The sequence below is a fragment of the Bombus affinis genome, chromosome 6 (genome assembly GCF_024516045.1).
Source record: "Bombus affinis isolate iyBomAffi1 chromosome 6, iyBomAffi1.2, whole genome shotgun sequence".
In the NCBI taxonomy this organism is placed as follows: Eukaryota; Metazoa; Arthropoda; class Insecta; order Hymenoptera; family Apidae; genus Bombus; species Bombus affinis.
The window spans coordinates 3,545,866-3,568,756 of record NC_066349.1 but is presented as its reverse complement, the minus strand read 5'-3'; the positions used below and the strand labels follow the sequence as shown (position 1 = coordinate 3,568,756).

Here is a 22,891-nt window from a genome sequence, read left to right as displayed (position 1 = left end):
TGTTCATATATACACTATTATACTCGTCTAAATTTATACAGCATATACGTAAGGTAGAAGCTTATCATTTTAAGCAATTAGTAATTTTTAAAGTTTCTGAAATGATTAAGGTGGAATTATAGAGTTCATCATCAACATCAATGGTTATTTTAATATTATTCTTAATTAGTATTGTAGAGGTGGTATATGTTGTCCGTGATAGTAGTAATTGCCGGCTGTAGATGTCGCTGCTGGGATACTGCTAATTATTCTTCCATTTTGATGCGTGGAAGAAAAATAGGATCACGGGCGCCGGGAATCGAACCCGGGTCCCGAACGTTCGAAACCTAGAGTTAGTTGCTTAGTTAGTGTCGAGTAGCGGTATTTGTTGTCGAGTGCCGCTACAATACCCCCTTACCAGAGATAACATTATAGATCTTAATGTGGTAAAGCGTCAGCCGATTGTTGTCCTATCCTTGCAGATGTTGCGCGATGTCTTCGATATGGTTATGGATACCTCTCGGTACGGTGCAGGGCGTTCCTCTGTACGGTGGGTAGGGTCGTAGGACTCTGTTCCTCTCTTTAGTATGACGTGCTGGTGGTGATGCCCATGAACTTTGCGATGGCTACATCACTCTTGGCTTGGTCATCGTCTCGTATTCTGTCACCTGCTTTGCGCGTCGATCGGAGGTGAGGTGTCCAGGTTTGCTGAAGATGGAAGGGCCGTTCCGTGTTCGTTGTAGCGGTAAGTCCAGCTTGCACAGTCTTAGATTCGCGATGATGGAAGTCTCTCGGTAGTGCTATCACGGTCATACCTCTGTTTCGCTGTCGGTCACGTCGGGGTCACCAGTTTGAGGTGGTATTTGTTGTCCGTGATAGTTGTAGTTGTTGGGCCTCGTCCGGAGTAATTGTCGCTAGGAGCCGTAGATGTCACAGCTGGGGTACTGCTGATTTTTCCTCCGTTATTTGGTGCGTGGAAGAAAAATCGGACTCCGGTCGTCGGGATTCGAACCCCGGTTCCAAACGTTCGTAACCTAAAGCGCTAACCACTGCGCTGCCGTTGTCCGACACTAGTTAGTGTCGAGTGGTGATATTTGGCTTGTCGAGTGCCACCACAATTCTACCTAACATTATAGTCAGCTATAACTCAACGGTACAATTTAAGCTTTAATTTCAAATGAATTTTATAAATCCCAGGATCATGTCGAGCGTCTTGTCCAGCGGGTTATGGAGCGGACAAAAAGCGTCGCGAATGCATTCCATGTCCACCCGGATGTGTTACCTGCTCCATGTCAACCTGCACAAGTTGCGATGAAGGCTGGAGCTTGAACGAAGAAAGCCTCTGCGCTCCTGAACATCGTGATCGTTGTGATACATCGGAATATTACGAAAATGGCCACTGCAAGCAGTGCCATACTTCATGTAAAACTTGCGCTGGACCTGGTGAAGATCATTGTGTCTCCTGTCAAACATCGCTGCTCCTTCAAGGGAAACGCTATGTGTATCAGTGCGACGATGGTTATTATTCAATGGCGCAGCCCTCTAGATCCGTTTGCGTACCTTGCATACTTGCAAAACGTGCGTGTCTCGACTGAACTGCACTGCTTGTCAAGATGGATTGCAGCTCCAGAGTGGAGAGTGCAGGTCCTCTTGTGCTCAGGGGTAAGTTTGTTTTAGAAAAATCAAATATTTTTGATGTTCTGTGGGATTAGTATAATATTTGTTTATCTATTTACATATTTACACTTTTATTCGGTGAGCGTTGCCGTTCTGTGGCTCTTTATCTTGTTGTTTTTTGTTGTGGGTTCCGTATCCACCAATATTTTTTTGTGTTTTTTCTGTGTTTGTCTTCTGTATCCTTTTGGGGGAGGGCCATGTTGTATCTCCACCTCGTATCTGCCGTGCGGCCATCTAGGTTTTCCTCGTATTGAATAGATTTCATTCCTATTTTCCTTTGCATATGATAAATTATGGGTATGTTGTTTTGGTCTTGGAGATAGTTTCTTTCGTCTAGGTATAGAAAGGCTTCGGGGGGGATGTAGCCTGTTAACAGAGTGTTTTTGAAGTATGCGTCGTTTGGGTATAAGCAGCCGAAGATTAGGCTGTTTTCTTTGATCTTCGCGGCTTGCGAGAAGTGATTTCTCGTTAGTTTTAGGATGTGACAGTCGATGCGGTGGATGTTGGCTAAGTCGTATATTTTTTTGTTTTTTATGTATTTTCTGTATCCGCTGTGTTCTGATCTGTAAATGCTCAGGCAAGCTCTGATGCATTTTCTTTCAAATATGCGAATTTTTTCCATTATTGACGCTGGTATGTTGTACCATATTGGGCAGCCGTAGGTTATAATGGGTCTTATTAGCGATTGGTAGCACATGATTTTTACTTTGCTATCGAGAATTCTGGAATAAAACAGCCTTTTTGTATTCCAAAAAGCTTTGCTGGCTTTGGAGAGTTGGATTTCGATGTGTTGCTTATAATTTAGTTTTTCATCTATGTTTATTCCTAGGTATTTTACGCAATTTTTGTGTGGTATGAGGTTCTCTTCGTTTGCTTTTTCTTTTAGGCGGAATTTCCTGACTTGTTCCCTTTCAGCTGGGCCGATTTTGCTTGTCATGGGTCTGAATAGTATGGTTTCGCATTTGCTTGCGTTAATTTTTAGTTTCCATGTATGATAGTAATCGCTGATTTTGTTAAAGAGTTCTTGCAGTTCTGTTCTTATCGTTTTGGTTTTGCGGCCTGTTACGTAGATGATTAGGTCATCCGCGAAGGCTATGGAGCGTTTGTGTGTGGATGTGTTGAGGTTAAAGAGGTTTAGTAAGTCGTTATTGTAGATGCTGAAGAGTAGCGGGGAATTTACTGTTCCTTGTTGCAGGCCGTTCTCTATGGAGAATTCTTTGCTTGAAGTGTGCGAGCCGTCGGTCATTATGAAAGTTTTGTTTGTTATCATGTCCCATACTATTTTGATTAGGTATTCGGGGAAGTTCTTTTTAATCATTTTATAAATGAGTCCTGGGATCCAGACGGTGTCGAAGGCTTTTTCGATGTCTATTAGGCAGGCGGCTACTCGCTGATTTGCGTTAAGTGCCCAGCAGATATCCGACGTAAGTTTATTTATTGCGTGGATTGTGGAGTGTTTGTGGCGGAAGCCGAATTGGTTTTCCGGGATTATCTTATTTTTTGAGCAGAAGGCTGCTAGGGGGTTGTTTATGATCATTTCGTATACTTTGCTTATGTTGGGGAGGAGGCTTATGGGTCGTAGGTTTACAGGTGATGAGCCGTCTTTATTTTTTTTTGTAATGGCTATGAGTTTGGCTTTTTTCCATTTTTTGGGGAAGTACGTGTTGTTTAGTGCATTATTAAACAGTACTGTGTAGTACCATTTTATTTTGTTTGGTAGGCGTTTGAGCGAGATGTTTGGGATGCCATCGAAGCCGGCGGATTTTTTGTTGTTTAGCGTGGAGAAGATTGTACTTAGTTGATTGAAGTTTGTAAAGTAGTTTATTTCTGGGTCGGGCTGTTTGGGGTCGTCCAATGTGTTTTCGTTTGAGAATGTGCAGACTGTTTTGTTTAGCGCTATGTCTTGTTTTATTTTATTTTTTAGTATGTTTGTTTCGGCGATGATAATTCTGTTTAATTGTTCTCGGCCCATGTGTTCGTTTTGTGTGTGAGTTTTGGCGAAGTGGGTGCCGATAATGTCTAGTTTTTCCGTTGTTTTTGATATTATGAAGTTGCCCTCTGTGTCTTTGTTGGTGTTGTGTATCTCGATGCCTGTTTCTTGGATGAGGGAGGCTTTTTCTGGAGGCAGTTTGAGGGGCGGGATGGAGTTTTGTTCCTTTGGTCTGAAAATTTGATTTATCTGCGGGAACATGCTAGCAGAGTCTTTTTTGGAGATATTTTTTATTTTATTTGTCCAGTATTGATTTATAGAGTTTGCGAATTCTTGTTTTAGTTGTGATTTTATTTCGTGTAGCAGGTACTTTAGGAATTCTATGTCTTCTCTTTTGTCGTAAGAGTAGTTGAGTCTTAGGTTGTTTAATTTCGATAGTATGTAGCTTTTATCTCGTTGTAGATTTTTTATTTTATAGTTTATATATGGCTCGCAGGAGTCTTTTTTTTTAAATGTCGGTACGGATTCTTGTAGGGCGATTTGTATATGTTTTTCTATTTCGTCTATGAACGAGTCGATTTGTCTGTCTGTTAGGTTGACATTGTTGTAGATTTTTAGGTCGCAGTTCTGTTCGAGCAGGTTTTGGAACTTTTTCCAGTCTGTCTTTTTGTAGTTGTACCTGGGTGTTTCGGTCTGCGTTTCGAGTGTTAGGTAGTCGGATGTGCTTTTGCTTATCTGAAATACTATGGCGTTATGGTCGCTGTCGTAGTCTATGGTTTTGAGAGTGTTATTTGGTCGTAAGTTTTGGAATTTTATTCGGGCGTCTGCTAGGCATATGTCTAGGTAGGAGCGTCCTTTTGGGTAAGAGGGTAGCTCGGAGCCATAGAGGTTTGTTTTGTAGAAAATGCTTTTATTGTTTTGCCAGGTTCTGACGGAGTTTCCTCTCGTGTTGTTTATTTCGTTTTTCCAGCTGGTATGTTTGGCGTTAAGGTCACCGGCTATTATGTAGTAGTTTTCCTGTTTGTCGAGCTGTAAAAGTTGGAAGAGATTGTCGAATTCGTCGTTAAATTGTTTCTGGTTTCCGTAGGCTGCGTAGGCTGCGGAGATAAATAAGTTTTCCTTATTGTTTATTTTTATTTTTATGATCGTCGTCTCTAGGATTTTGAAGTTTGTTATTTTGTCGTTTTGTATTGTTTTGAACTTCAGGGGGTTTTTTTATGAGGATTGCCGTTCCTCCTCCTTGGGTAGCGTTTGGTCTGTCGTGTCTTATTATAGAGTAGTTTTTGTATTGCACCTTATGTCTATAGTTCAGTTTGGTTTCTGAGATAAGTACTATGTCGGGGGTTTCTTTCTTAATTAATGTTAGCAAGCTGTATCTTTTTTGGTTTGAGATTAGTGAGTTGGCGTTTATTGATATGATTTTCAGATGTTTAACTTTTATCTGGTTTATTTTCTGCTGTGATTGGTGGGCGGGTGTGTTTTGGCTAATCTTCGTCTATATTTTCGATGATGTTGAAGATGGAATCGATTCTTTCTTCATGCGTATTTAGTGCTTTTTTGATTTCGTTTAGTTGTGTTTGTTGGTCGCTTAGAGTTTTTAGTATGCTTTTTTTGAAGTCTTCAATGACATTTATTATGCTTATTTGGGGTGAGTCTATTGTTGGGTTAGGGTTTTGTTTGACTTGTGCCGCTATGTTTGTTACTTGCGGACTTGTCTCGTTTATGCTTGTTCTTTGTTTTACTATGTCCGCGAACTTTAGCTCGGGGACGTACTTACGGCTTATTTTGGCGATTCTTTCGATTTTTGTTGTTTTTGCTTTGGTGATTTTTTCATTAATCTTTTTCCGTAATTCGACGAGTTTTGGACATCCTTTGTATGATGCAGGATGTCCGTAGTTTTTGCAGTTTACGCATTAGATTTTTTCTTTGCTTACTGCTGCTTCTTTTTTTATTTTGCACTCGCCTGGCCCGTGCGGTTCAGTGCATTTTACACAGCGATAGTTTAGGTTACAGTTTTGTGCTGTGTGGCCTATTCGCTGGCATTTGTAGCACTGCGTTTTTTTTTTTTTTTTTTTTTTATTTATTTATTTAAATTCACTATTTGTCCAATTTGGACATTTGGTGGAATTTTTTAGCGGTTACATTAGCATGTTGGTGGCTACCCCCAGCGGGGTACCATCCTCGTGTTTGTTAGGTTATGTCCTTTATAAGGTCTGCTGGGTGCTTCCTTTTTAGTCTTCTGTCCATATTTGTGATTTTGTATGCTTCCGCAGCTAGCCGGTTTATGTGTGTTGCTATTCTTGATTTGTATTTCTCGGAGTATCTGCTGATTTCTTCCTTGACCGTTGGCATTCCCAGGTCCCTTCGTATATCTTCGTTTCTGACGTACCAAGGTCCGTTTACTATTGTTCTGAGGATTTTAGCCTGTATTACCTCTATTTTGTTTATATGGCTCATTGCTGCCGTCCCCCATAGTGGTATTCCGTACGTCCAGATTGGTTTTATGATCGTTTTATATATTTTTACTTTATTTTCTGTGCTTAGTTTGGATTTTCGGCTTGTTAGCCAATACATTTGTCTCCTTATTTTCTGTATTTTTTCTACTATTGATTTGATGTGTAGTTTCCAGGTAAGTTTTTGATCTAAGTGGAGTCCTAGGTATTTGACATGCTTTGTTTGCGTTATATGCGTACCGTTCAATAGGATGTTTGGTGGTATCTTTTTCCGTAGCGTGAATGTAATATGGTTGCATTTATTGGGGTTTGCTTTTAATTGTTTTTCTTGTAGCCAATTTTCTATTTTTACGATATGTTCTTGTAGTATTTTGACTGCCGTTTCTGGGTTAGTATGCCTGGCTAGTATAGCTGTGTCGTCCGCGAATGTCAATACTGTGCTGTTGGTAGTTGTTGGTATGTTCGCCGTGTATAATGTGTATAGTATTGGGCCTAGGACGCTTCCTTGTGGTACCCCGGCCTTGATGTCTTTAACTTGAGAATGTGTGTCCTTGATTTTTATTACGAAGGTTCTGCTGCTTAGGTAGGATTTTATTAAGTGGTGTATTTGCTCCGGGAATTGTTTCCTAATTGTTTATAGTAGACTTTCATGGTTAATTTTATCGAATGCTTTCTCTATGTCTATAAAGCAGTATTCCTTGTTTTCTAGTGCTACTATTATTTCGTTTATAAGCCTGTGCATTTGCTCTATCGTGGAGTGTATGTTTCTGAAACCAAATTGGTGATCCGGTATTAGTTTTTTTGTCTCTATTATTGGTTTTATGCGGTCGTATATTATCTTTTCCAGTATTTTGGAAAATACTGGGAGCAGTGATATTGGTCTGTAGGATGCAGTTTGGTGCGGGTCTTTGCCTGGTTTATGTAACATTTTGATTTGTGCTAATTTCCATGGTTTGGGGAAGTATTGAATTCTTAGAATTGCATTGAATATTATTGTAATTAGTCTTATTGCTTTTGGCGGAAGGTTTTTCAAGATTTTACCATTGATTAGGTCGATTCCTGGCGCTTTGTTGTTTTTTGTTTTATCAATTATGTTTCTAATTTCTTGTGCCGATGTTTTAGGTATGGTGTATTCCTTGTCGGCTGTGGTAGTAGTGGTTTGTGGATCCTCCTCCGTATGACTTTTGAGGTTGCTGTTGTTGATAATGTGTGGTGTGAATGTGTTGCAGAGGTGGTTGGAGAATTCTTTTTTTTTTTTTTTTTTTTTTATTTATTAGAATATTTACAATCAATTCTCGTTGAGAATTTTCAGTAACTTAATTTGGCGTGATACAATGACATGGATTATAATAGCTTTATATTGTTGATTCTAGTAGGACTAAGGGTTTAATCTAGTGGGTATTTTCTTTTTAGTCTGCGGATCTGGTCCGTCGTGTCCAGTAGTTGGGTGACTAGTGGGTTGTGGTGGTTGTTGACTCTTGTGCTATATCTGCTTCTGGACTTGTGTATTTCATCTTTGACTGTAGGTATCTTGAGGTCTCGGTGGATTGTTTCGTTGGTAACATACCAGGGTGCATTTAATAGGGATCTTAGCGTTTTCGATTGGAAGCGTTGGAGTATTTCAATGTTGGAGTTACTTGCTGTTCCCCATAGTTGGATTCCGTAGGTCCAGACAGGTTTTATTACGGCTTTGTAGAGGGTTATTTTGTTCTGTATGTTTAGTTTGGAGCGTCGGCCCGTGAGCCAATAGAATTTTCTTAGTTTTTCCTTTAGTTGCTTTGTTTTTTCCGAGATATGTTTTTTCCAAGTTAGCCTCCTGTCCAGGGTCATGCCCAGGTATCTTACGGAGTCCTTGCTTGGGATTATTGTGTTGTTAATGGTGACCTGGGGGCAGGTTTGTTTTCGGAGCGTGAAGGTTACATGGGAGGATTTTTTTTCGTTTATTTTAAAACCCCATTTTTGGAACCACTTTTCCATGGAGTCGAGACTTCGCTGGAGAGTGGATGAGGCAATTGCCGGGTCTGCGTGGGTAGCTAATAGTGCTGTGTCGTCGGCAAATGTTGCTATTGTTACCTCGTTTGATATGGGTAAGTCGGCAGTGTAGATGGAGAATAGTAGGGGTCCGAGGACACTACCTTGCGGTATGCCGGATTCTATTGGGAATGTTGCGGAAGTGGCGCCTAGACATTTAACTATGAATTGTCTGTTGGTAAGGTAGGATTTTAAGATGGAGTAGTATGGGTGGGGTAGGATTTTTTTAAGCTTGTAGAGTAGCCCTTCATGCCATACTTTATCGAATGCCTGTTGGATGTCTAGGAATACGGCTGAGCAGTATTTTTTCTTTTCAAGGGTTTGGCTGATCATGTGGGTTATGCGGTGGATTTGCTCTACTGTTGAGTGTTGTTTTCGGAAGCCGAATTGGTGATCTGGGAGAGTTTTCAATTCTTCTAGGAGTGGAAGGAGACGATTCGTGAGCATCCTCTCGAATAGTTTAGACAGGGTAGGTAAGAGACTGATTGGGCGATAGGAGCTGGCTTCATATATTGGTTTACCGGGTTTGGGGATGAGGGTGATTAGTGAGATTTTCCACGCCTTAGGAAAGTGTTCTAGGCGGAGGATGGCGTTGAAGATTGATGCGATGAGTGCGATCCCTTTTATGGGGAGTTCCTTGATTGCTTTATTTCCTATTAGGTCGTGACCTGCTGCTTTCTTGGGGTTTAGGCGACTGATTGCTTCTATGATCTCTGCAGAAGTGAAGGGTTCAATAGGAGGGGACATTTGGAAGGGAGTGTGCAGGTATTCGGTGACGTCCGCTGCAGCTATGGAGGAATGGGGTTGGAATACTTCAGTCAGGTGTTCAGCAAATATGTTGGCTTTTTCTATAGGGCTACGCGCCCATCCACCCTGCGGGCGGCGGATTGGAGGTATTATTTGTGGGGGGCGCGTGAGTTTCCTGGAGGCTTTCCATAGTGAGTAGTTTGAGTCGGCTGTGGGGGACAGGCTGGCGAGATATTTGTGAAAACGGTCGTTATTGTAGTTCTTTATGGTTTTGGATAGTTTTCTAGTTGCGTTGTTTAGTTTGCGTTTGTCCTCCGGTGTTCTATGGGTCTGCCATATCCTTCTTAGTCTACGTTTTTCTGCTATTTTTTTTAATATGTACTGGAGGTATTCGTGATTGCTGATGGACGTTTTTGCCGGTGTGGAGACGCGGATAGCGTTTATTATGCTCGCATTTAGGTATTCCGTGGCTGCTTCGATTTCGTCATTGGTTTTTAGTGAGGTTGAGGCTGAAGTTGTGCGGGTAAAGACTTCTCTAAAGAGCTGCCAGTTGGTGTGTTGGTTATGAATGGAGCCATTAGGTGTATTCTCGATGATGGTTGAACTGACTGTTACTATCACGGGGGAATGATCAGAGGAGAGATCGGCCGAGGAATTGATTTGGACGTGTCTTGGCGAGATATTTTTGGTTATGAAGAAATCAAGGAGATCGGGTATTTTGTTTGTGTCGGTGGGCCAGTGTGTGGGTTCGTATGTGGTAAGGTAGTTGAGGTTGTTGGTTATTATGCTGTTGAGGAGGTTTTTGCCTCTTACTGTAACCAGTCTGCTACCCCATTGGGTGTGTTTAGCATTGTAGTCTCCTCCGGCTATGAATCTATTGCCCAGGGTGTCCAGGAAGTAGTCGAAGTCTTCTTTGGCGATGGAATGTCTGGGAGGGCAGTATACAGCTGAAGTGGTGATTGTACCATGACAGTCTTCTATTGCTACGTTTGTTGCTTGGAGGTAGTCTTTCTGGAATGGTGGAAGTTCGTAGTGCTTAATGTTTGATTTGATTATGATTCCGGTGCCGCCGTGGGCCTTTCCGCTGGGGTGTTGGGTATGGTAGAACTTGTATCCGTTTATGTTCAGGTAGTTTTTGTCGGTGAAGTGGGTTTCAGATATGAGCATTATGTCGATTAGCTGGTGTTTTAGGAAGAGTTCTAGCTCAAGTTTGCGTTGCGCTAGACCATTGGCGTTCCACAGAGCTATGCGTCTTGGTTTTATTTTGTGTCTGGGCGTATTAATTTTTCCATTATGATTGTTAATAGCGATAGCAAATTGTTTATTTGCTCTGATTGTTTCTCTATTAGCTTTTCATGTCTAGAGACGTTGTCTGTGTTAGGTGAGGTGGGGGCACTATTTTGGTGAGGATCCCTGTGGCTATTTGGTGTATTTTGAGTGCCTTGTACCGCTTGGGCATAGGAGTTTGAGGGAGTGGTGAGTTTGATAGGGCTGGGTGTTTGATTGGTTGGGGGGATTGGGATAACGGTGGATTTCGGCGAGCTGGGTGTTTGGTAATTTTCCTCTTTTGTTCTAAGTTTGGGGTATTTGCTTGAGTACAGAGTTTTGTAGGCTGAGCAGCCTTTGTAGTTGGCAGGATGATCACCTTGACAGTGGATGCACTTCGCTGGGGTTTCCGGTGATTTCCTGCACTGGTCGGTGGGGTGTGTACCTGCACATTTGACGCAGCGGAAGGTGTGGTTGCAGTATTTCTGTGTGTGCCCATATCTTTGGCACCTTTTGCATTGGACTATCTCCTTTTTGGTTTGCGGTGGTTCGAATTTAACGATGGCGTTCATTATGCGACTGATATTGTAGATTTCCTTGTTGTTTGGTTTCTGTTTTAAATCAATGAAAAATAGGGATAGCGGGTCTTTTGTGACTCTATGCCTTATGTTGCTGACATTGGTGACTTCGTGGCCTAGTTTCGATAGTTCTATTTTTAGTTCGTCGATGTCTGCGGAGTGGTGGATGTTTCGTAGCACCACCCGAAAAGGTCTTTCTTCTTTGAGTTGGTAGGTGTGGAAGTTGGCGTTCAGGGCCCTGAGTGTCTTGGTGAGCTTCCTGTAAGCTTCTGGATTCGTAGGCAGGATTTTTACCTGATTGTTGGTTATCTTCAGGTTATAGTCCTCCTTGGAGATATCTCTCTCTAAGGACTTGGTCATTGTCTGGATGTCGATGACATCGTTAATAAATATTGGTGGGGGAGGGGGGCGTCTCTGTGCGTGGTGGTTAAGTGGTGAGCCTGCGGTTTCCATGGCATCGTTGGTGGATTCCAAAATTGCGAACCTGTTGTGGGTGTTAATTTGCTTTGGTGGATGTTCGTTCGAGTTTGTGTCTGCTGGTTCGGTTTTGCGTTTTTTCGCCTTATTGGCGTCGTTGGCACGGGGGGATCTGCAGAATTTCTGCCACGGGGGGAGTAGCGCGGGGTAGTGATGGGTTTGGACAGGCGAGCCTGGTCGTGATTGTTGGGCCATCATCGAGCTAGCTATTTCAATATGAATAACTAGTCGTGAGGCTATGCGGCAGGGATCGGGTTGGGGTTAGGTGCGTAGGCTTTTCTTCTCTCTGGCGGATAGGAAACACTTGGGAAGATAGGAGCACGTTGTGTTCACTTTCGACGGTTGGGCGACACGTGTTGTTTTCGAACTTCACTGGGCACTAGAGGCACGTCTGCACGCTTCGGCACTCGACAGCGAACTGGAGAATTCTTCAGCTTGTTCTTCGTTGCTTCTTGCCCATGTGTTATCTGCTTTTCTGATTGCCGGGACGGGTATTATTGGCTTCCTTATTTTTTTCGTGGCTTTCCATAGTGAGTAGTTGGTGTTCTCGTGTGTGGAGAGTGTCCCTATGAACTTTGCGAATTCGTTATCGTTGTGCTCCTTTATTTTGTTTTTTATTTCCTTTGCAAGTTTGTTTAAGTGTTTTTTGTTTTCTCGGGTTCTGTATTTTTGCCATTTTGCTTTTGCTTTTCTTTTTTCTTTGATTTTGTCGAGTATTTCTTGCGGGATTGTTATTGTTTGTCTGCTGGTTGGTTCGGGAGTAGTGGTTGTCCTTGCTGCTTCCTGAATAGTTGCTGTCAATGTTGCTACTGCCTGTTCTATGTGTTCAGGAGTTTTTAACGGGATGTTGCAGTTTATTTTGCTTTCTATTATTTCTTTGAAAGTTTGCCATTTGGTGGTTTTGTTGCATAGTGTTTCTGGTTTGCTATAGTGAATTGGTTTGTTTCTGTATTCAATTATTATGGGTGTATGATCGGAGCTGAGCTCGAGGTTGGGTGTTATTTTTAGTTTATTTGTGTTTAGTCCCCTTGTAACTGCAAAGTCCAGAAGATCTGGTTTTTTGTTCAGGTCAGTCGGCCAATGTGTCGGTGTTCCTGTGGATAATATATTGAGGTTATTATTTCTTATGTATTTTTCCAGTGTTCTACCTCGAGGTGTAATGTTTCTTGACCCTCAAAGCGTGTGCTTTGAGTTGTAGTCTCCCGCTGCGATGTACTTGTCCCCTAGGTCCTGGAAGTATTCTTCCCACATTTGTGTTGTTATTTTGTGTCGCGGAGGCACATATACTGCTGACAACTGGAAGTAGTTGCTGCTAGTTTGAACTGTGACAGTGGTTGCTTGTAAATATTCTTTGTTAACTTGGCTGTGTAGATAATGTTTGATATCGTTTCTGACTATCACTGCTGTCCCTCCGTGAGCTTTTCCTGAGGGGTGTTTGGTATCATATATGGTGTAGTATGGTATTTTCAAGTAGCTTTTTGTAGTGAAGTGTGTTTCTGAGACAAGTAGTATGTCTATATTGTTATTGTATATGAATGTTTTAATTTCGAGGGCTCGTTGTTGCAGGCCATTTGAGTTCCAGGCTGCTATTTTTAGAGTGTCCGTTTTTATTTTTTGCTTGGCACGTTTGTAATTAGTTGTAGCATGACTGTGATTTGTTGAGTTTGCTGTTTTAATACTGCATTTTGTTCGCTTATCATTCTGGTTAGCATTTCGGTGTTCTTTATGGATTGTTTGAGTAGTTCTTTGATTTCTGCAGTGTCATTGTTACTATTGCTGTGGTATTGGTTGTGTGTATGTGTTGATTGGCTGGTTATTTGAGCATAGCTTAGACCGCCAATGGTGTTGGTGCTGATAGGTTTGGTGTTTGTTGCTTGCTCTGTACTTGGAATTATTTCAGGATTTGTGCTGTCCTGTTGGGCTTGTGTGTTAGTGATTGTTCTGCTTCGTAGGGGCGGGAACAGTTTACGTTGTAATTGTTTTCTTACTTCACATCCTTTATAGCTGGCTGGGTGGTTTCCGTTACAGTTGTAGCATTTAACCTCCTCAATTTTTCCCGTGGATGGGCAGTGTGTCGTGAGATGATTTTTTGCGCATTTAACGCATGCCGGGGTTCTATTACAATAATTTTTGGTGTGTCCGTATTGTTGGCATCTTATGCATTGTGGGATTTCTTTTTTATGCCTGGGTGGCTCCACTTTTACTATTGTGTTTAGTAATTTTTCTATATCGTATATTTCCTTATTGTTGTTTTTAGGTTCTAGTTCAACTAGGAATAGCGGTAGTGGTTGTTTGGTATCGTATTTGTTTATGTTATTTATTGACCTTACTTGGTGTCCGATTTTTGCCAGTTCTTCACTTATTTTTCCAGTATTTGTTTTTGGGTGTAGTCCCCTGATTACTGCTTTGTAGCTTTTGTCTGTTTTGAGCTGAAAAGTGTGATATGCTGCATTTTTTTCCTTTAGTGATCTTGTAATTTTTCTGAATGTTTCTGGGGTGTTGGTTTGTACTTTAACCTGGTCTATTTTTATCTGTTTGATGATGTAGTTGTGTTTTCCTGCGATGTTGTTTAGCAGTTCGATGAGGGGGTCAATTATTTTTGCGTCTACGTATATTGGTGGTGGTTTGGGTGTACGGTTTGTCGGACTTTCCGTTGGGTCCGTTGCTGCCTCTTCTGGCAGTGCGCTGAATGGATTGTGCAGTTTGATATCTTGTAGCCATTGTTTTTTTTCATATGTATCAATTTTCCTCGCGCTTGCGAGCGGGGTTACCTTCCGTTTTTTGCTGGAGGTTGCCACCGTCCAGCTTTCTTCCTGGTGTATTGGTATGTTTTGCTCTTCGTCGGATTGTGTTGTTTCCATAATGTCATCATTTTTCTCTACATATGTAGAGTCTGTAGCTTTATTTATGAAAAATGTTTCACCGGAGTTAATTATTTTTATTGGTGGAATCTGCATGATTCCACTTTTTGTCTATTTTTGGCTTTAACTTTGTCCCTATCTCTTCTCTCTTGCCGCACTTTCACTGGAGCACTGTTTCGCACGTCCGTTTAGGTCGCCTGCCCAGGCGGAACTGAGCACTGCGTGATATCGTTTTTTTTAATTTTTTCCCAGGCTATTTTCAGATAGTTGAGTCTGTTTATTTTTAGTAGGTTCCCAATGTTGCTATCGGGGGAGACTTGGATTATATAGATTGGGAGCAATGTGTTGTTCTCCCTTGATTTTCTTGTTGTGAATCGCGTCACTTTGGTGAAGTTAACTTCTTCTATTTTCAGGGCTTTTAGGTCTTCTAGGATTTCCGCTTTTGTGTAGCTGTTTCCTAGCCCTTTTAGTAGGTATATGTGGGGTTTTTGAGATTTTGGGGTATATGTGAAATAGGCCGTGTTGGCTGCGGTCAGTATTTTTTTTGCGTTCGCGTGGTCATTTAGGTTTTGCAGATAAAGTACGTGCTTACCTGAGTGGATTCTTTTGATATGGAAGTTCTTGATTTTGAGGGACTTTTCCATGAGTGCTATTGTGTCTTTCGGGTCTTGTAACATTATGTTGATGGGGGGTGGCCTGGCCCCTTTTGCTGATGTGGGGTGGTCTGCCTGGTCTTCAGAGGGGTGGCTGGGTGGCAGGCCCTTGTGCGTTTGGTTTTTCAGTACTGATGAAGGTTGCGGTGTTGTTTTTTTCTGCGGGGTGGCGGGGGGGGGGGGGGGGTGCTTGTCCGGGCGGTATGGCTTTTGCTTGTGGTTATTGGTGACGTGACCGGGGGAGTGGGCTGTCTGGTTGCCTTTTCCCTTAATACGTCGTTTTTTTTTTTAATGTTATCGATAATGTTTACATGCGGTTGCGGTGTGCTGGGGTCTTGGGCTTGGAGGGCATCGAATCTGTTTTTTAATGTGATAGTCATTGGTTGAGGTTGTGGGCTTCTTCTTTGTTTCATATTTTCGTTTCTCAGTTCGCTGTTGAGTGCCGAAGCGTACAGACGTGTCTCTAGTGCCCAGTGAAGTTCGAAAGCAACACGTGTCACCCAACCGTCGAACGTGAACATAACGTGCTCCTATCCTTCCAAGTGTTTCCTATCCGCCAGAGAGAAGAAAAGCCTACGCAGCTAACCCCTACCCGAACCTTGACTCATAGCCTCACGACTAGTTATTTATATTGAAATAGCTAGCTCGATGATGGCCCAGCTTTTACCACCAGGCTCGCCCACGCAAACTTACAACTACCCCGCACTACTCCCCCCGTGGCAGAAGTGCAGCAGATCTCCACGCGCCAACGATGCCAATAAAGCGAAAAAACGTAAAATTGAACCACCAAATACAAACTCAAACCAACAGCAAACAACACACTTCAACACCCACAATAGGTTCACAATACTTGAATCCACAAACGACGCCATGGAAATCGCAGGCCCGCCACCAAACCAACAAGCACAGAGAAGCCCTCCTCCCCCACCAATATTTGTTAATGATGTCATCGACATCCAGACAATGACCAAGTCCTTAGAGAGAGATATCTCCAAGGAGGACTATAACCTGAAGATAGCCAACAATCAAGTAAAAATCCTGCCGACAAATCCAGAAGCTTACAGGAAGCCCACCAAAACACTCAGGGCCCTGAACGCCAACTTCCACACCTACCAACTCAAAGAAGAAAGACCTTTTCGGGTGGTGCTACGAAACATCCACCACTCCGCAGACATCGACGAACTAAAAATAGAACTATCGAAACTCGGCCACGAAGTCACCAATGTCAGCAATATAAGGCACAGAGTTACAAAAGACCCGCTATCCCTATTTTTCATTGATTTAAAACAGAAACCAAACAACAAGAAGTATCTACAGAAGCATCTACAGTATCAGTCGCCTAATGAACGCCATCGTTAAATTCGAACCACCGCAAACCAAAAAGGAGATAGTCCAATGCAAAAGGTGCCAAAGATATGGGCACACACAGAAATACTGCAACCACACCTTCCGTTGCGTCAAATGTGCAGGTACTCACCCCACCGACCAATGCAGGAAATCACCGGAAACCCCAGCGAAGTGCATCCACTTTCAAGGTGATCATCCTGCCAACTACAAAGGCTGCTCAGCCTACAAAACCCTGTACTCAAGCAAATACCCCAAAATCAGAACAAAAGAGGAAAATTACCAAACACCCAGCACGCCGAAATCCACCGTAATCCCAATCCCCCCAACCAATCAAACACCCAGCCCTATCAAACTCACCACTCCCTCAAACTCCTATGCCCAAGCGGTACAATGCACTCAAAATACACCAAATAGCCACAGGGATCCTCCCCAAAATAGTGCCCCCACCTCACCTAACACAGACAACGTCTCTAGACTGGAAAAGCTAATAGAGAAACAATCAGAACAAATAAACAATTTGCTATTGCTATTAACACACATAATGGAAAAATTAATACGCCCAGACACAAAATAAAGCCAAGACGCATAGCTCTGTGGAACGCCAATGGTCTAGCGCAACGCAAACTTGAGCTAGAACTCTTCCTAAAACACCAGCTAATCGACATAATGCTCATATCTGAAACCCACTTCACCGACAAAAACTACCTGAACATAAACGGATACAAGTTCTACCATACCCAACACCCCAGCGGAAAGGCCCACGGCGGCACCGGAATCATAATCAAAGCAAACATCAAGCACTACGAACTTCCACCATTCCAGAAAGACTACCTCCAAGCAACAAATGTTGCAATGGAAGACTGTTATGGCACAATCACCACTTCAGCTGTATACTGCCCTCCCAGACACTCCATCGCCAAAGAAGACTTTGACAACTTCCTGGACACCCTGGGCAATAGATTCATAGCTGGAGGAGACTACAACGCCAAACACACCCAATGGGGCAGCAGACTGGTTACAGTAAGAGGCAAAAACCTCCTCAACAGCATAATAATCAACAACCTCAACTACCTTACCACATACGGACCCAAATACTGGCCCACCGACACAAACAAAATACCCGATCTCCTTGATTTCCTCATAACTAAAAATATCTCGTCAAGACACGTCCAAATCAATTCCTCGGCGGATCTCTCCTCTGATCATTCCCCCGTGATAGTAACAGTCAGTTCAACTATCATCGAGAATACACTTAATGGCTCCATTCATAACCAACACACCAACTGGCAGCTCTTTAGAGAAGTCTTTACCCACACAACTTCAGCCTCAACTTCACTAAAAACCAATGAAGAAATCGAAGCAGCCACGGAATACCTAAACACGAGCATAATAAACGCTATTCGCTTCTCCACACCGGCAAAAACGTCCATCAGCAAACACGAATATCCCCAGTATATATTAAGAAAAATAGCAGAAAAACGTAGACTAAGAAGAATATGGCAGACCCATAGAACATCGGAGGACAAACGCAAACTAAACAACGCAACTAGAAAACTATCCAAAACCATAAAGAACTAGAATAACGACCGTTTTCACAAATATCTCGCCAGCCTGTCCCCCACAGCCGACTCAAACTACTCTCTATGGAAAGCCTCCAGGAAACTCACGCGCCCCCCACAAATAATACCTCCAATCCGCCGCCCGCAGGGTGGATGGGCGCGTAGCCCTATAGAAAAAGCCAACCTATTTGCTAAACACTTGACTGAAGTATTCCAACCTCATTCCTCCATAGCTGCAGCAGACGTCACCGAATACCTGCACACTCCCTTCCAAATGTCCCCTCCTATCCAACCCTTCACTTCTGCAGAGATCATAGAAGCAATCAGTCGCCTAAACCCCAAGAAAGCAGCAGGTCACGACCTAATAGGAAATAAAGCAATCAAGGAACTCCCCATAAAAGGGATCGCACTCATCGCATCAATCTTTAACGCCATCCTCCGCCTTGAACACTTTCCTAAGGCGTGGAAAATCTCACTAATCACCCTCATCCCCAAACCAGGTAAACCAATATATGAAGCCAGCTCCTATCGCCCAATCAGTCTCTTACCTACCCTTTCTAAACTATTCGAGAGGATGCTCACGAATCGTCTTCTTCCACTCATAGAAGAATTGAAAACTCTCCCAGATCACCAATTCAGCTTCCGAAAACAACACTCAACAGTAGAGCAAATCCACCGCATAACCCACATGATCAGCCAGACCCTTGAAAAGAAAAAATACTGCTCAACCGTATTCCTAGACATCCAACAAGCATTCGATAAAGTATGGCATGAAGGGCTACTCTACAAGCTTAAAAAAATCCTACCCCACCCGTACTACTCCATCTTAAAATCCTACCTTACCAACAGACAATTCATAGTTAAATGTCTAGCGCCACTTCCGCAACATTCCAAATAGAATCCGGCATACCGCAAGGTAGTGTCCTCGGACCCCTACTATTCTCCATCTACACTGCCGACTTACCCATATCAAACGAGGTAACAATAGCAACATTTGCCGACGACACAGCACTATTAGCTACCCACGCAGACCCGGCAATTGCCTCATCCACTCTCCAGCGAAGTCTCGACTCCATGGAAAAGTGGTTCCAAAAATGGGGTTTTAAAATAAACGAAAAAAAATCCTCCCATGTAACCTTCACGCTCCGAAAACAAACCTGCCCCCAGGTCACCATTAACAACACAATAATCCCAAGCAAGGACTCCGTAAGATACCTGGGCATGACCCTGGACAGGAGGCTAACTTGGAAAAAACATATCTCGGAAAAAACAAAGCAACTAAAGGAAAAACTAAGAAAATTCTATTGGCTCACGGGCCGACGCTCCAAACTAAACATACAGAACAAAATAACCCTCTACAAGGCCGTAATAAAACCTGTCTGGACCTACGGAATCCAACTATGGGGAACAGCAAGTAACTCCAACATTGAAATACTCCAACGCTTCCAATCGAAATCGCTAAGATCCCTATTAAATGCACCCTGGTATGTTACCAACGAAACAATCCACCGAGACCTCAAGATACCTACAGTCAAAGATGAAATACACAAGTCCAGAAGCAGATATAGCACAAGAGTCAACAACCACCACAACCCACTAGTCACCCAGCTACTGGACATGACGGACCAGATCCGCAGACTAAAAAGAAAATACCCTCTAGATTAAACCCCTAGTCCTACTAGAATCAACAATATAAAGCAATTATAATCCATGTCATTGTATCACGCCAAATTAAGTTACTGAAAATCCTCAATGAGAATTGATTGTAAATATTCTAATAAATAAAAAAAAAAAAAAAAAAAAAATATTTTCGTTTCTATCGTCGCGCTCTTCTTGTGAGTCGCTTTCTTCTCCTTTTAAATTTTCTAGTTTGGGGTTTATTTTGTTCCTGGTTACCAGGTTTGGGGGCGGATTGAGTTTCCGCGTCTTTTGTGTAGCAGTTCTTATGCTGCTATCTTTAATTATTTGTTGTTTTTCAATTTTTCTTTTGATTCCTTTTTTTGACGAGTTTATGGCGGATTCCGCCTCCTTGGTTTCGAATTCATTCCTTTCTTCTTCTATTTTTAAATTGATTCTAGAGTGGTTGATGTTATCACTATTTTTTCACTGTTTAGCACTCTTTTTGTTTTTCCTTTTTTTTTTTTTGCTCTCTCACTGTCTACTGTGCACTGTATAGCTTGCCGCGCTCACTGTTAGGGCCTACGCCTGTTTATCCCTTAGGGCCGAGAGGTCCGACCTGCTCGGAGGATTACGGTCAACTCCGTAAAAAAAAGCGCTAACCACTGCGCTGCCGTTGTCCAACACTAGTTAGTGTCGAGTGGTGATATTTGGCTTGTCGAGTGCCACCACAATTCTACCTAATATTATAGTCAGCTATAACTCAACGGTACAATTTAAGCTTTAATTTAAAATGAATTTTATAAATCCCAGGATCATGTCGAGCGTCTTGTCCAGCGGGTTATGGAGCGGACAAAAAGCGTCGCGAATGCATTCCATGTCCACCCGGATGTGTTACCTGCTCCATGTCAACCTGCACAAGTTGCGATGAAGGCTGGAGCTTGAACGAAGAAAGCCTCTGCTCTCCTGAACATCGTGATCGTTGTGATACATCGGAATATTATGAAAATGGCCACTGCAAGCAGTGCCATACTTCATGTAAAACTTGCGCTGGACCTGGTGAAGATCATTGTGTCTCCTGTCAAACATCGCTGCTCCTTCAAGGGAAACGCTATGTGTATCAGTGCGACGATGGTTATTATTCAATGGCGCAGCCCTCTAGACCCGTTTGCGTACCTTGCATACTTGCAAAACGTGCGTGTCTCGATTGAACTGCACTGCTTGTCAAGATGGATTGCAGCTCCAGAGTGGAGAGTGCAGGTCCTCTTGTGCTCAGGGGTAAGTTTGTTTTAGAAAAATCAAATATTTTTCCTGTTTTCTTTTACCTTTCGTTTCTGGTATATTCGTTGAGTTTTTATTTTGTTATATATTAGTTTTTGGATAAGGAATTAGCAACTGAGAGATGATCTTCTATCAAACCTAAAACGTTTTTACTAAATTATCATAGAACTTGAAATATTTCAACCCCTTCCTTACAGAGAAATCTAAAATTCTAAAAACTTCTACGATCTTATATAACACGAACGTCGATAAATGCATGAAACGAAAGATCTTGTTTCAACGCAGATATTACAGCGATCGAGGTCAGTGCGCGAAATGCTACCTGTCGTGTAAAACGTGTTCCGGACCCAGAAGAGATCAATGCGTGATCTGCCCTCGTGGTTGGCAACTAGCAGCGGGCGAGTGTCATTCGGAGTGTCCCGAAGGATTCTTCAAATCTAACTTCGGCTGCCAGAAGTGTCACCATTACTGTCGTACTTGCAAAGGTATATAAGAGAAATACCAGCGTGTTTCGGTTTTTTCAAACATGACAAAAAAATTCTCATGAGATATCACGGTTAATTTTGTGTATTAAACAATTGAAATTTATATATGTACATTTTCATGAAAATTGATAAAAAGCAAAAATTAAGAAAAGTATATCAATTTTTATCGTAATTTTTAAACTGCACTTAAAAGTGAATCTTTTAAGAAGTTTTTATAAGTTAAAAATTGTTAACTGTTATATAAATACTGTATTCTATAGTTGGATATTATCTTTAGCCATTCATTTCTCATTAATTTATGTACTTTACCAATGTACGTGTACTATGTATCATCATAAATCAGTTAAAATGTCTGCATATTTATGAGCAGTAGTATATCTCATATAAGTGTGTCTGTGTGAAAGAAAGATTAACGCGTGAATGCATTACAGGAGAAGGGCCGATGGAATGTACTTCTTACCCACCCCATTCGATGCTAAAGGGTGGCCTCTGCATGGAATGTCTTGGAGCGCAATACTACGATCCCCTGACGCAGTTCTGTAAAAATTGCCTTCCCGATTGTGGAAGATGTACTGGTCCAGGAAAATTTAGTTACACGGCGTGTTCGCCACCATTGCATCTGGATAAGTTGAACAATCAGTGCGTTCCTTGCTGCATGGGTAACGAGAAGGGGGCGCTGGCTGAAGAGTGCTGTCTTTGTGATCCGGAAACTGGTAAGAGAAATTAGTCATTATTGGACTGAGGAATATTAAATAACTTGAGAACATAAATTTTCTAAGGTTTAAATTCATGAATATAATTTCGAAATCAGAAAAAAATTCCATGAATGTACGCACTACAATATTAATAATAGCCTAGTACAAATGTGGTAAGGAATTAGTAAAAAATCAAATTCAATTTTGGATTGTTTTACAGAATTTTATTTCGCTCAATATGGATTTAATCAGCGTTAATCAATGTTTTTCTAAACGTTAATACAGGTGGCTGCAGGAACAGCTCACCAGCTGGTAAAAGAAGAGTGCCAGGAACAGAATTTGCCTCGGCTGACACAGCTATTTCTGAAGTGTATGCAAACTACGAAAGAACGACCGATAAAAACGATTCGGCTTCGCTGGCGATAAGAGCGACTACGACTATAGCTGTCGCCATTTGTCTCATATCTGTTGCTCTGTTCGCTACCATATTCGTCGCTCTTCAGGTATGTACCTGATTTATGTTATGCGAAAGTTCAAATCTATCTCTTTATACAACCAATCTATCTATTATATTATTTTCATTCTTAATTCTTGACCAAATGCCTTTCCATTAAATTGATCCTCTAAACCAATCAATTATGAAAAAGCATCTAAAGTATTAATCATATGCTATTTTATAGTTCTTAAAAATACGTTATAAAAACAGCTCTTGCTGTATTGGAGAACAAACAAAAATCGAAAACAAATTAATATACGATTTCAATCTTACATTTAAAATATTATTATCCGTTTTGCCATCAAAGAACCGAAATTATAAATATGCTCTTCAATTTGTAGGCAGTTCGCTGGTGAGTGCCGAAGCGTGCAGGCCTGTGTCCAGTGCCCTGCGAAGTTCACAAAACAGCACGTGACCATCCAGTTGCTGCTGAGTGCCGAAACGTGCAGACGTGTGTCCAGTGCCCTGTGAAGTTCACAAAACTCCACGTGACGCCCATCTGTCGAAAGCGAATCCAACAAACCTAGCTAAGGGTTAACAGCCTCTCGACTAGTTCTTTCATACTGAATTAACTAGCTCGATGATGGCTCTAACATTCCAAACAGGCTCTTCGGAGCTAAATCATAACACCGCCGTTTTTCCTCCCCTGTGGCAAGGGGGCAACACATCTCTCCTGGTAAACGACCATCACTCAAAAAAACGCAAGCTGGAACCAAGCAAGACAAATGTGAATATGAGTCAAGCTAAACCACCAGCCAG

General features: G+C 42.1%; 1 protein-coding gene and 1 long non-coding RNA gene across 2 annotated transcripts; one reads left to right on the top strand and one right to left on the bottom strand.

Moving 5' to 3' along the window:
* Nucleotides 1-131: 131 nt before the first annotated feature.
* On the bottom strand, nucleotides 132-720 carry LOC126917977 (uncharacterized). The gene is made up of 2 exons (XR_007711153.1): nucleotides 398-720; nucleotides 132-326 (listed from the first exon to the last, which is right to left on the bottom strand). It is a non-coding gene; the product is annotated as an uncharacterized LOC126917977 (long non-coding RNA).
* An 825-nt stretch (nucleotides 721-1,545) lies between these two features.
* LOC126917972 (furin-like protease 2) lies at nucleotides 1,546-22,415 on the top strand. The gene is made up of 4 exons (XM_050725471.1): nucleotides 1,546-1,641; nucleotides 20,742-20,941; nucleotides 21,373-21,654; nucleotides 21,922-22,415. Exons 3-4 carry the CDS (start codon nucleotides 21,384-21,386, stop codon nucleotides 22,149-22,151), a joined length of 501 nt encoding a protein of 166 aa, XP_050581428.1. The 5' UTR covers nucleotides 1,546-1,641; nucleotides 20,742-20,941; nucleotides 21,373-21,383; the 3' UTR covers nucleotides 22,152-22,415.
* Nucleotides 22,416-22,891: the final 476 nt, after the last annotated feature.

Bases quoted from the DNA above. Each gene is read 5' to 3' on its own strand.
- LOC126917972 (XM_050725471.1), top strand. From the start codon at position 21,384: ATGGAATGTACTTCTTACCCACCCCATTCGATGCTAAAGGGTGGCCTC. The intron at 21,655-21,921 runs GTAAGAGAAATT...ACGTTAATACAG, and splicing joins TCTTTGTGATCCGGAAACTG to GTGGCTGCAGGAACAGCTCA.